The sequence below is a fragment of the Halichoerus grypus genome, chromosome 7 (genome assembly GCF_964656455.1).
Source record: "Halichoerus grypus chromosome 7, mHalGry1.hap1.1, whole genome shotgun sequence".
In the NCBI taxonomy this organism is placed as follows: Eukaryota; Metazoa; Chordata; class Mammalia; order Carnivora; family Phocidae; genus Halichoerus; species Halichoerus grypus.
The window spans coordinates 31,349,948-31,363,792 of record NC_135718.1 but is presented as its reverse complement, the minus strand read 5'-3'; the positions used below and the strand labels follow the sequence as shown (position 1 = coordinate 31,363,792).

Below are 13,845 nucleotides of genomic sequence, written 5' to 3'. Positions count from 1 at the left end.
AGAAGCTGGGTGACCTGCCAAAAGAAGCACAGCCAAATAGGGACAAAATCCAGGCTGGAATTTGGGTCTCCTGACTCCTCATCTTCTCTTACAATAGTGATATTCCAAAAAACAAAACAAAACAAAAAACACCTACTATATTTATCCAGCATTTACTTGGGGTCAGGTATTATCCTGGACACGATCCTCACAACATTTGTTTATTCATTCAACAAACATTTGCTGTACATCTTCTATGTGCCAGGCACTATCAGAGAAGAGAATATGGTCATGAACAAGTCAGGCTCCTATTTTCAGGGAGCTTACATTCTAGTGTGCAGGTGTAAGCACAGAGCTCTGTCATCACGGAGCTTTGCCCTTGGGGAGAAAATTGCTTTGAGAATATTTAGAGAGATTTCACTGTAGAGATTTAGATATCTCTAAACACATAATATTGAAGACATTCTAGGCTTGATAGTAATTTATTTTAATTATATCTCGTCCAGCAGTTTGAGAGAGACCTCCGGCGCTATGCCACGCATGAGCGGAAGATGGTGCTGGATAACCATGCATTATATGACAAGACCAAGGTAGTGTTGTCTACCCAAGATGGGATTCTTTAATCCTCATCCCAATGGTTGGCTCCCCGAGCACTTTTCCTGAACTGATTTTAGTGTCCAGGTTCAGTTTCCTTTGCCCTGAGTGTCCTGTTCCCACAGATCAGAGTTGAGGGCAGCTAGAAGGATCCTGATGGGAGCATGGTCCCCACCTGGCCCAGAATGTACCTCAAGGGCTTTGGGCTCAAAGATGATGAGCTTGTTGGGCTCTCAGAACCAGTCCAGCAGTGAACATTCATTGAGTCTGGTATATCTTTGGTATTTTTAGTGAATAATTCCAAAGGAAACCAAGGATTCCCCCAAGTCATAAATACCACTCAAGTACCCCTTAAATGCAATGAGCAGTAGCGTTTTAAGTGACCACATAGGTCATTAATGAGAGTGTTACTGCAAGAGAGAGAGCAACAGAGCTGTCCTGAGATGTAGATGAGCAGTCAGCTAAGCTTACCCACCAGCTATGTAACTCACTTGGTTAGCCTTACACTGGTCATGATCCAAATTCATACCTCATCAAAATGATAAATTACTGTATGAATTATGAAGAGTTAAATATTCATCTGTTAAATCTACATGCTAAGGTCTACTGTTCTTACAGTGGTGAAGGACACTAAACTAAGCTCTGAGGGGAATAAGACACAAAATAACTAGAAGCAATGATCTTTATGCTCTAGGAGCTTACAGTCTAAATGAGCTGTATTTAGTTAGAGCTATCTCAGTTACAAGTCAGAAACCCAATCCAAGATGGCATAGCAAAAAAGGGGTGCTTGGCTTATATACTGCAGCATCTGGGGGTAATACTGACTTCAGGTGTGGCTGCATCCAGCTGCTAATGCAGGTTTCCCTCCGTGTTGGTTTCATTCTCAGGCATGGTTTTCCCATGATTCCCATCCTTCCAGCTTGACAGAGAAGAACCTCTTTCCTAATAGGAAATATCAAGAGTCCTAGCTGATATTCATTGGCCAGGCCTGGGCCGTGTGCCCATCCCTGAACCCTTTACTGTGGCTCTGATTGGTCAGGCTTGGATCATGTGGCCCTCCTTGGAGATGGAATTAACCCCACACCTGATCCTCATGGACGGAGAGGAAGGAAGGGTGGTTTTCCAAAGAAAAATCAAGGTGCTGCTGTCAGATGAGAGGACTGTAGATTGGCAGGGAAACCTCAGATGTCAAGCATGTGAATGGAGGCAGACTCACATAACACAATTTAGGAATGCTTACAAATGAACACCTTCTGAATAGTTTAACATAATGGAGTACATCTTATATGCCCCACACTGTGCTAAAGGCAAGAAGGGATGACGGAGAAGTGGTGCTTGATCTAAAAGAGATCATGTGGTGGGAGCCTGGTGGGGGTTGGGGTGGGGCAGGTGAGGAAGGCTAGAAGGAGAACCCAACATATACATGTAACCTATAATTGCCTCTCCTTGTTACCTGGAGCAGCAGTGCATCATTCTGGCTGCACATGAGAATTACCCACAGCCTTTAAATAGATTGGTGATAGGACCTCTCCTGAGATTCTCATTTCACTGGATTGGGGTGTAGCTCAATGTTTTTTTAGAAGTCCCTTCAGGTGGTTCTAATGCACAACTGTGGTTAAGAACTACAGACCCATAGGAAAAATACCAAATGCCCATAGCTAAATATGTAAGGTTGTCATAATTTTACCTTAATCTGTGAAATACCATATTTTTGGGTGGGAAAATGTAAAAATTACAGAAGTCAGTTAAGATAAAAAAAAGCAGTTAAGATGACTTTTTATACTCAGAAGCAGGGAATTATGTTTTTGTAATAATTCATTCTGCCAAGACAATTTATAAGTAAAACTTCCACTATGTCAGCATCGAGATGTTTAAAAATATCTGAATGCACATATTTCTTTTTATACTTTCAGAAAATATTCCTCAAAGCAGAAAGTGAAGAAGAAATTTTTGCACATCTGGGATTGGATTACATTGAACCATGGGAAAGAAATGCCTAGAAAAAGTTGTCAACTTTTTTTCAGCTTTTTTTTTCAGGTTAAATAAATTATGCTTCATATTGTAGTAAAGATGCCTTAGGAAAATATGAGATTCTTTAAGCCTTATTGAAATGCAGATTGCCTTTAGGAATAGTTTTGGAAACTTGATAAGGCCGCATCTGGTAATTGGTTATGCTCTAGTAGGCCATTTATATGACCGTTGCTTAGAATTCACAATGCATTTTTCCATAGAAATGATGTTGAAATTGGTGGCTTATTTCGGGGAAGCTCATCAAAGCCCACTTTTCCCACAGTGTAGCTGAGATACTGTACATTTGCAATAAAAATAGGAGGAAACAAGAGATGGTGGAGTCTTCTTTTTCACTCAAATGATATAAAAATATTCTAAACAAAAATGTAACAAAATGAAAACGAAGAGTTGAAGACTTATCTTGAGGAGAGAAACAGATTTAACTAGAAGATCAGAGATTCTGGAGGGGGTTCTAGGTCCCTTCTGGAGCTTTTGGAGGATGGGGTACTAACTCTAGATCCACTCTGCTCAGGTCATAGTCTGCTTCTCTGTCATCATGGAGCTGTTCTCTAGGCGTCCCAGCACAAGGCCACACACAGGATGTATTCCCACTGCTTTCACTCAGAAGTACAATTTCCTAAATGCCAAAGGAATATCTCCCCTGTTTTCTATCTCTGAGTCTCTCTCTGGATCTTAGTGGCCCTTTCTCTCTCAGGGAGATGTTCTCTCTTGGTCTTTTCATCTTAGGACACCCAGGGTAAGGGAGGCAGCCTTGAAAGCACATGTTGGCAGGTGGCAGTAATTGAGTTTGTAGAACTTGTTCTTAGTTGTTTGAAGAAGAGGGGACTTGTTTCTGAGCAATCAGAGGCCCTGTGTGAGAAAGAAACGCCTCCACGGCCTATCAAAGCGGAGTTGGTAGATGGATCCTGAGATGCTATGGACCCAGGTTCTCCCACTAGGAGACTCTGCTTGTTCCCCAGCAGTGGCCCTCCCTGCATGAGGGAACCAGGACTCCTGGAAGCCTCCTCACAGAAGCCCTGGTGAAGGCCTGACCTGAGCCAGCTGATGCTGTTCACAGACTTTCCTCAGATGGCAAGCAAATTGCTACTTAGGCCACCCCTCTGGTCCTGTGTTCATCCACTTTGAGTCTTCTCACTCTCTCTCCCTGGAGAGTGCAGTGGAGGCCTTTTTCTCCACTCCCACAAAATGGTTATAGCCTTCCTTTCTAATAATCTCTTGGAACAACCCTTGCCTTCACTACTCTACCGTATTTACCCTACACACACACACACACACACACACACACACACACACACACACACAGAGTGTATTGTAGAATCACCTTCCTTATGTACTCTCTGATCACAAACACAAATGGGAGCAATGAATGATCCAGCTATGTGCTACCCCTGTGGTCAGGGAACGTATGACTCCACATGATTTCTTCCTTGAGATGTTCAGAAATAAGAAATTGCTTTCCCTCAAACATCCCCTTTAAGTTTTATTTATATCCCAACTTGCACAATGTTAGCCCTGGCCAACCTTCCCATGGAAGCCAGGTGTGATGGTTTTTTTGTTTTGTTTTGTTTGTTTTTTTGAGAAAAGAGATGTGGAAAAAAGATGATAAGACAAGACACACAGAAATCAAGCCCCTTTCCCAAAATCATAAAGAAAAGCATAGGTCAAAACTAGGATCAAAGGGCTCCTTCTGGACCTCACTTGGTGCTTCACTGCTTATTAAACAACAAGATCTGAGTGTTGGAATGAGTCCTTAGCTCTTTCACCTGCAGAGACAAACCAACCCAAAAGTTTTCCAGATCTGCAAAGGAAATTTGGATTGGTTAAGAAGCAGCTTAGTATCTCTCCTCACTCTGAGCACAGATCCCTGGGTTTTCAGCTCTGTTCCAGCTCTAGATCTGTTCCTTGACTGAACTGCATCATTCCAGGCTCAATCTGGGCATAAGCCACCACAATCCCCTCCTTCTCTCCATTTCGACAGTAGGACGGTGAGTGTCATGCATGGGCTCCTCGCTTCCTGCTACGGTCTTCACATATACGTGGGTTCCTTCTGCTCCCATCAGATTCTTCTCATGTGTGGGTGACCTCCTAGGATTCTTGAGAAAATAAACAGGTTTTTAAAAAATAGAGCAAAGACTTCTGCTTCTGGCCCAGATGGGGCAACAACAACCAGATTTACCCTCCCACCTGAAACAACCAAAAGTCAGAAAGAAAAAAAAACACATTTAAAACAATAGTTATCAAGATGCTGGACATCAGGCAAGGAAGGATGTAATTCTTGAGAGACAGAAAACAAATGAGAGGAGGCCTACAATTGCCAAGTTTAATGCCCTGGCAGATTTTTTCTGGCCACTCAACTCTCTTCTGTTTAATGTTAGCATGGTATTCCTTTTTCATTCCTTTTACCTTAATCTATTGGTGTCTTTATATTTAAAGTGAGTTTTTGCAGGTAGTATACAGTTGGATCTTGTTTTTATATCCAAACTGATAAAAAAATTTTTTTTATTTTTGTATCTCTGCCTCTTAACTGGGGTATTTAGACCATTTATATTTAATGAAGTCATTGGTATGGTTTATTTATGGTTCATTTAGAAATGTACCATCTTCCCATTTGTTTTCTGTTTGTTCTGTCTGTTCATTACTACTTTTTAAATATTTTTCTGCCTTCTTCCATATAGATTTTAGGAGTATCTTATTGAGTTCCATGAAAAAAAAAATCTGTTAGGATCTATTTATTTATTGGGAGAGAGACAGAGAGACAGAGAGCACAGTGGGGAGGGGGAGAGGGAGAGAGAAAATCTCAGGCAGACTCCCCGATGAGCGTGGAGCCTGACATGGGGCTCGATCTCATGACCCTGATAACGACCTGAGCCAAAATCAAGAGTCAGACACTTAACCAACTGAGCTACCCAGGGGCCCCATTGATATACAGTGATTTTAACCAAGAGTTCTTACCTCAGCAATCTTGGGATTGTCATAGATTTCTGAAATTTCACATGGTCTCTCACTTTCCTAAGTTGGTAAAAATAAATTAAGAAACGAAGAAGAAATGAAGGGTCACAGCATTTGCCCATGATCATGATTAAAATCAGCGGTTCTTAAACCTGCATGCACATAAGAATCACTAGACAGCTTTAAAAACAAAACAAAGTAAGCAAACAGATAATAATTACCCCCCCAAAAATCCTTAAATGAGAAATACCATTGTAAATGAAAATAATCCAGGATTGGACAGTGGGGAGAAGTGGGTAGGAGTAGAGATCAAACAAGATTGGCCTCATTTTGATAATTGGGTTCATTATACTATCCTCTCTACTTTAGTATATATTTAAAATTCTGCATGCCACAGCTCTATCGTCCAGAGATACTAATTTAATTGGTTTTGGTGATTGGTATTTTTGGTAGCCTCCTAGATGATTTTTAAAGTGCCCCGAAGGTTAAGGAACTATGAATTAAATAAAGAGCACCACCACCAACCACAATACACCTTCACATGTTTAAAGTTTACAGCTTGTCAACACATCTTTACAACCATGATCTCAGTCCATCCTCACAACCTCCTAAAATAGGGAGGGTAGTGTTTATGACTCCTATTTTGGAAAGAACTAACCAAGGCACAGAAAATGTGAGGTCACCTGCTCAGGGTCACATAAACCATTAAGTGGCAGGGCCAGGGTTAGAGCCTAGGTGGTCTTTCTCGCGTTAATGCTTATCGGTATGAGAAAAACCAGAATTGTTCATAGAGGAGGGAATTAGAGCCTGGAGTCCACAAAACACAGTTGTATTATAACCAGAGAAATCTCTTGGATATTGTCTGGGTGGCCTTTGAATTCTGAGCCTGGTCTCCAGAGCAATCCAGCATTTGGAGGGGTGGGGTTGGTAGATTCTCTTGTGACTGATGTGTGTTCTGATGTAGAAAAAGGGCAAAGATAAACAGAGCCACATACTTGTGGGCCTATCCCTACCATAGACCCCTCAGCACTTGTTTGTCTCCTACCTTTCCTGAGATTGTCCCACTCTCTTTTGAAGCTTGGGCCCTTTTGTCCTTGACTTTAGAACACATCCACAGTACAGATGTGCATTTGCCATGGCAACACCTGTCCCTCTCCACGGCTACTTTCTGCCACCCCAAATACCAGCCTTGTTGCCACGGATTTCCTAGAGTGAAGGTTGGGTGACAGATCGGCTCTGCCTGGAGTGTAGTATCATCAGTCTGAGATAGAAATTGAGGAGCAGGAAACTTCCACCATTGTGTCCCCAGGAAACAGATTTGGATCCTGACACCCTCAGTCCAAAGCCAATTCACTGAAATACTGATTCCTGCCAACACGGCCAGACCCAAAGGAGCTTGCTACTCACCTCGGTGGACTCATTGCTGCTTCTTCTTCGGCGGATCAGCATAAATAGTAAAGCCAGCAGCAGGGCTGTGGCCACCAGGGACGGGATGCCTGCTGCTAATCCAAGAGAGGGCCCACAGTCCTGCCATAAAGAGAAGGGCAGAGTCAGGTTCTCCAAGAATAAAGGGAAAGTCCAGTTGATTAAAAATAAAACAAAACAAAAACTGCATAACCTCTAAGTGTCATATACAAAATTAAAAGGTTAATAAAATACCGCAGAAAATATGTTTGCAATACACATGACAAATGATTCATGTCATAGGACTTAATTTACATAGTTTAAATCAATAGGAAAAGGGTGACAATCCAGTAAGAAAAATGGGCAAAGGGTACGAACAGGCCATTCCTACAAACAGAAATACAGATGTCTCATCAACATAGCAAAAGCTGAGAAACAATTCATAGCAACTATTAGATACTATTTTAACCTATCAGTTTGGCAAAAAGTAAAAACTTATATCCCACATCATTTTGGTGTGAATGTTTACATTTACCTGCACTATATGCATTAAGCAGTTAATTTTCAAATTTCCATTTTGTTTTGATCTGAGTGGAAACGGCCATGCTTGTCTCCACCTAAATTTTCAGATTTGTAGATTACCTGGAAATATCAAAGATAACCTGCAGAATCCCTACAAACACTCAACTCTCATATATAACATACATACAGGAAAGTATATAAATCATAAATATATAGCTGGATGACTTTTCACATGTGGAACCCACACAGCTAACCAGCACCCAGATGAAGACTCAAAACATGGCCGGGACCCCAGAAGTTGCCCCATACTCCCTTCCAGAAATGGCATGTGTAACCACTATCCTGAACTCCGTCACTGTAGATTAGTTTTGTTTTTGTTTTCCAATATCACCTAGATGGACATGAAAAGTTTGTACTCTTTTATGTCTAGCTTTTTCTGCTTAACACTTTGTGAAAATTGCCTGTGATTCCTGCATGCTCTCCCTCATTTTTGAGCTGAGTTGGTTGTAAGAATAATAGTTGAGCCAGATTCTGTGTTTGGTGACAGTTCATGTATTGAACTTTTCTCCTCAAAACTAAGGTAGGAAATGGCTAGAACATTATTATCCCCATTTTATAAGCGACCAAACCAAGGTTCCATAATGTAGTGATATACTTACTGCTTCTTTCCCACTTGTAGCAGGTGGGGAGGAAGTCTGTGTGGGAAAAGAACATACATCTTTAAAAAAACACCACCACACAGTGCACATTATACAAACAGCCCATCCAAGGTTAAGCCATAATGCCTAAATGCCCTAAGTGGTAGATGCCCTACATGGTAGATCCAGGGTCCATGCTCTTCACCACGGGGCTGCACTGCCTTCCGTGACCAAATGCAGGACGCCAATACAGTTTTTGTCCTTGACAGTTCAGTATGGCTTAGCAGAGACCGACTTGCATATGTACCCCGGTTCCAAACCCCCCTGCAGATAGGCTCTGTTGCACCAGGTATTCACCTCTCCCCTACTTCCCAGGGCACTGGCATTCCAGTCGTTCATCTGCACCAAAAGGGAAAGGTTATTTATTTATTTTTTCCTAAGTTTCGTTTATTTATTTTAGAGAGAGAGAGTGCACGCAAGTGAGCAGGGGGAGGGGCAGAGGGAGAGAGAGAATCCTGAAGCAGGGTCCCCGCTGAGTGTAGAGTCTGACCCAGGGCTCGACCTCAGGACCCTGAGATCATGACGGAAGCCGAAATCGAGAGCAGGCCGCTCCACCGACTGAGCCACCAGGTGTCCCCAAAAAGGAAGGGTTATGCAATAGAATGTAACTGCCAGATAGGGTTACCAACCATCCAGAGAACTTGCCCAGGATATAGGACGTGCACTGCTAAACCCAGACAGTCCCAGACAAACCGGGATGGTTGGTTGCCCTACACAGGTCCAAAGGGAGGAAGGGACGGTTCTCAGAGAAATGGGCTATTAACAGAGAAGGCATTACAAAAGGCGATGACTAGCATCATAAGGGCTTCCCTCTCAGCCCCACTCACCTCCACCGCCCCGAGCTTCTCTGAGTTACCCTCATAGGGTAGGCCAAGCCAGGATAAGACAGAACCTGGGGTCTCCACAGACCTGCTGAGTTCAAGCAGTCAGGGAGAATGTTCCAGCAGGGACCATATCAAAAGGTTTTGACAGGTACAGAGAGAGCTAGGGGAGTCTGACAACAGTCAGAGGCTGAAGCAGGGAGCAGAGCAAGACAGGGAGATCCCGAAGGCGGGGCCCTACCCGAGGGCAGAGTGGGTGCCAGGGGAGGCCAGGGACAGAGATCCAGGGCGGCCAGTAGTGGGCGCCAGAGGCAGGCAGTCAGTCACAAGGTGGCCCCTTTCCGCGGCCCTCCAGGACCATGTCTCCGCGTTACAGCAACAATGATCACTGGCGTCTGCATCCTCTCACCAGGCAGATTCCATTTATTCTCTTTGAATAACAATGTAACTTCTCAGGAAAATTTGGCACAACCAAACCCACTAAAAAACCCGGCCAGGAAAATGCTTGGCTCAATCATAGCCGCGCTACGGGTCAGAAAACAGGCCTGGCTGTGTTGTCTCTAACACAACGTGAGAGCAGAAGACAGAAGATCAGCAAAGGACTGAAACTATATGCCTTCAGCAACTGACAATCTCCATCTAACTTGGAACTAAATGCCATACTCAAGAGCCGTACACTGTTCGTTCTTGTTGACCCAGCAACGCCTTCTAGAACATACACTAAGGAAATCACCTTAAATGCAGACAAGGATTTAGCTATAACTATTTTTATTACAAAATGATTCCTAATTGTGGCTAGCAGATTAAAGATTAAAGAAATAATATCACGTGACTATCCTCAGTTGTGGTTATAAGGGCTGATGGAAAATATGTATCATAAAATCTATATAAAATCATATGTAGAGTAAGAATACAATGGTACAGAGACACATATCAAAATATATGTAAAGTCAAAATAAAGGTAAAGTCAAACAGGACTAGAAGGAGTGACACCAATGTTTTCTCCTGATTGGAATTTAGGTGTTTTGATTTTTTTTTTCTTTTTTCTTTTTTTTTTTTCTGCTCAGATTGCATTTTATTTATTTTTTTATTATTGATTTTTTTATTTTACTTTCAAAATGTTTATTTATAATTTTTGTTATTGAAAAAATTTGTCCCAGCACCTCCCCCCCACACCACAACTGTTCATAAGTGCCTTTGAAAACCTGGGATTCGGCCCTCAGCATGAGGTCCACGTGAAGGAGCTCTGCCCGCCCCTCCTCACCCCACCCCCAGGCAAGTGTGCCCATTTGCCCCACTTGCCCGGTGACTGGGGCCTGCAGCACTTACCGTGTTGGCCGGCAGCGTGAAGTTCAGTGAGAAACTCTGATGGAGAGAAGGAAACATTAACGCTTTGAGAATGGTCAGCCAGGCTCCTGACCCCTCTACCAACTGTCACCCAGCCTGGTGGGTCACAGAAAAATTCACTGATTCCACAGGCTCGGTCAAACCCCAACCTCTGCTCCCAATCTCGGCCCCTCTGCCCTCCTCAGATGCCCAGCCAGGGCCTGATGAAGGGGCCAGCCAGTGATTGCCTGATGGGTCCCAACCCAGAGGGCAGCAAAGACCATGTTAGAAATACAGCAAAGCACTGAAAGTTGTTTTCCCCCAGAGCTCCTTTGAGGGAGGGAATGGTGCGAGTTTAAAAGTACTTGGTACTTCCTGCTTGAGGTAGGAAGTAAGGGCCACGAGGGGCAGGCTCCAACAAGAACACCTGCTCTGAACCCCCTCCCCGGGGGAGAGGGCGTGAGAAGGACAAGGCTTCTGTGCGTACTGAGTCTGAGACACAGCTTCCAGGCTCGGGCAGAGCTGCTCAGGACAACAGAGGAGAGGGTAACCCTCTGCACCCTCCCCTCACTCAGCACCCAGCCTCAGCTCTCCCCCAAATATGGAGTCAATATTGAAAGGTCGTGAGCTCCGTGGGGCACCGAATTGTTAGCCCGTGCAGAGCCTCCCGTGGTTCCTTCCTCCTCCCTGTCCCCACCTTCTGTCCCTGCAGTCTGGGCTAGCCGAGGCCAGTCTGTCCAGGCTGCTCTTTACTGATACCAAGATAAACACTCTTCTAGGACAATATTAGAGCAAGAGGAATAGCTGGGCCACCTTGGCTCCAGGGCATCTTACTCAAGGGACCCAACCACTGCCCTCTGTGCTAACACCAGCCAAGCCCACAGATGCTGCAAGGGTACTTGGCGGCCACTGTATGGGACGCAGCTGCCCAGAGCCTTATCTCATCACTGAATACTGGGTACTGATGTCAGCAGGCCCAAGACAAAACTCCCTTTGGGGGGACAGCAGAAGCGGGGGAGCAGCAGCAAGTGGGCCATTGCGTGTGCTGTTTATCAATATCTGGATGACGAAGATTTTGGCCAATTTCAGAAAAACATTCATATTTTGTAGAAATAACACTCCAGTACTCTCGTGGCCAGAAAAACATCCCATCAGTTTGGGTGGGGAAACTCTGAGGCCGTGTCCTTTAGACAGGCCGCTGGGTGGGGTGAGGCAGCCCTGGGCTTGGAGTCACCTGATCTGGGTTCCAGTCCAGACCCAGTCACTTAGGAACTGTGTGGCCTTGGAAAAGTGACTCAAAGTCTCTGGTCTCCATTTCCTCGCAGCAAATCTATTTTCCCAGGCTTAAAACAGGGATGATGTTAACTCGCTTTGCCCAGAAGCCCAAAGGGAACAACATCCAAACTGTAAAATGCTCTAAGTGTGTAGCAGTGCGGGGGGGGGTCACACGATGTCATGTTCTTCATGGCCTGGCCAGCACGGAGCAAGGCACAAGGAAGCCACTTGGGAAGTTCTTATTGGATGGAACTGCATGCATAGATCAGCAACATTCCAAGCACTGAATTTGCTATAATGCGCTGCTTGCTAGTCCAAGCCCTCTGTAATTTCTGCGTAACAACTCTAAAGGCACATGAGGATCTCAGTGGCCAAGTGGCCCTCATTATGAGCTTGCCATTTGTGAGGGGAAGGAGGGAGAGGCAGGATAATTGCTCACTGTTCTTGAGGGGACGCTGTGTGTCAGACTCCGCATGCATAACCGTCCCGTAAGGGGAACGTATCCTCCCTACGTCGTGGGTGTGGGGACTGAGAGCAAGACAGTTGCTGGTAAGTGGTCTGGGACTGGTTAGATCACGGATCTTTCTAAGTCCAAAGCCGGAATTCAACTCCTTCTCATAATCTCTTTAATAAAGGAACCCCAGAAGTCTCTTCTAACGTAACAAACTTCCTTTGATTGAGTCACACCCAAACATGTGTCACAAGTCACTAAGAAAATCGGAACGTTTCCAGTGCAACTTCTGAGGATCTATGTTGCTGATCATATAACGGAAGGCAGACTGAGCAAATGAGGATAAAGGCGTGGATCCCACCCACTGCTTCAAACGGGAAATGAATTTAGCCAAAACATCTACTTTGCGCCCTTGTTGTATGTGGGGTTTTAAACACAAAACCTTAATATTAAAATAAAAGATGAGATCAGCAAATATTAGATGAGAATTGTTTTAATGATTAGTATTTTGCATACAGGAAGATAATATTTAAAAAAAACCACCCAAGCCCCTTGAAGTCCTAGTACTAACGGTACCGTCATATTTGCATGAGGAGATGTGAGTTTTCAATGCCTGGGAGTTGTTCTTTATAGCGAGAAGGGAAGGTTAGGGTGAGAAAACATGCTAGCCTACTCACCATGGCTGACAGCCTCCCAAGAACCTTCTCCCAGCACCACCCTGGGCAAGCTCCTTTCTTGCTTGCGTGGTGGGCTATGTCTCGCATTTGTAGGAGCATCCAGCTGGGAGAGCCAGGGTGACAGGGCAAGGGGTGGCTCCATGACAGCCAAGCCATTTATGGTCAGGGGAGTAGCCGAGTCGCCTGCCCACCCCTCAGGGAGGTGGTGTCTGCTTCGTGGCCGCTGTGGATGGCCCCATCACCCATCCTCTTTGTTTTCTTTTTCTCCTCTTACTTTCCAGCCTCCTTCCTCAGCTACGCCTCCATCTCAGCAAAGAACCCACGGCTGGCTCGAGAGCTCGGTGGCTTCTGTGGCCGGCAGCTCTTTAGCAGCAATGGGATCCGCAGGCTGAGGCCGGCCACGCCCTCCCCCGCTGCCGGCTCCCGCGTGGCCCGCTGTCCCAGCCTCCGTGGGGTCAGCACCCCAATAGCATCAACACAGAGGGTGGCTGCGGGAGGGGTGTTGGAGGCCGGGCTGTAGCCCCCCGGCGAACACACTCCCTGGTCAGTGAGCTGCCTGGAGGGGAGTTCAGCCTCATCCCCTTTCTGTTCTAACATTTTGAGTGGGGACCCTTGTAGAGTTGGAGGAAGCCACTGACGGGGACTGCTTTATATTTTTTATGAGGTCTTTGTTAGGAATTTGCTTCTTTAAAACAGGGAGGGAACTGGAGTCCCATGCCGACAAAACAACAGAATTCTGACCGATAAATCTGATCACTTAAGTGAATGCATTGCTCATGATTCAACAAATCTTTCTGGCACTTTCTATATGTCAAGTGGTTTTCTGGGCATGGTTCTGGGCCTTGGCGATGAGGCAAATGAGGCCCCAGCTCTTGGGGAGTGTATGTTCCAGCAAGCACAGGTGGACCCCAGTCAGAACAAGCGAGACCCACTAGGAGAGGAGCAGACGGAGTGACCGGAGTGACTGGGAAACAGTTGCTTTCTATGTCCCTGGGGGATAACACTTAAAATGTGTGTGACAGACAAGAGGGTCCCCGGCAGAGGGAACAGCATATGCAGAGCTCCAGGGCTGAAGCAGGCACAGCCCGGAAAGAGGCCCGTGGTCCTGAAGGAACATA

General features: G+C 45.1%; 2 protein-coding genes across 3 annotated transcripts in view; one reads left to right on the top strand and one right to left on the bottom strand.

Annotated features, from left to right (window-relative positions):
- The window catches only part of DNTT (DNA nucleotidylexotransferase), a 28,037-nt gene extending 25,123 nt beyond the window's left edge, over nt 1-2,914 (top strand). The window contains exons 10-11 of the mRNA XM_078077310.1: nt 486-569; nt 2,487-2,914. Of these exons, the coding sequence (XP_077933436.1) occupies nt 486-569; nt 2,487-2,573 (171 nt within the window). The 3' untranslated portion in view covers nt 2,574-2,914. The remainder of the gene's footprint in view (nt 1-485; nt 570-2,486) is intronic.
- Nucleotides 2,915-3,066: 152 nt separating this feature from the next.
- Nucleotides 3,067-13,074, bottom strand: OPALIN (oligodendrocytic myelin paranodal and inner loop protein). Of its 2 annotated transcripts, XM_036111619.2 has the most exons (6): nt 12,728-13,067; nt 10,328-10,363; nt 8,139-8,174; nt 6,961-7,080; nt 5,557-5,613; nt 3,067-4,697 (listed from the first exon to the last, which is right to left on the bottom strand). In XM_036111619.2, the coding sequence occupies exons 1-6, from the start codon at nt 12,881-12,883 to the stop codon at nt 4,521-4,523; spliced, it is 582 nt and encodes a 193-aa protein (XP_035967512.1). In that variant the 5' UTR covers nt 12,884-13,067; the 3' UTR covers nt 3,067-4,520. The 2 variants fall into 2 exon arrangements, with proteins under 2 accessions (XP_035967512.1, XP_035967513.1); XM_036111620.2 differs by lacking the exon at nt 10,328-10,363 and having other exon boundaries at nt 12,728-13,074.
- Between the last annotated feature and the right edge of the window lie 771 nt (nt 13,075-13,845).

What these genes read in the sequence shown, in the direction of transcription:
- OPALIN (XM_036111619.2), bottom strand. Translation starts at nt 12,883, where the DNA reads ATGGCTTGGCTGTCATGGAGCCACCCCTTGCCCTGTCACCCTGGCTCT. An exon ending in TTGGGAGGCTGTCAGCCATG is followed by an intron (nt 10,364 to 12,727) that starts GTGAGTAGGCTA and finishes TCTCTCCATCAG; the next exon opens with AGTTTCTCACTGAACTTCAC. An exon ending in TCACGCTGCCGGCCAACACG is followed by an intron (nt 8,175 to 10,327) that starts GTAAGTGCTGCA and finishes TTTCCCACACAG; the next exon opens with ACTTCCTCCCCACCTGCTAC.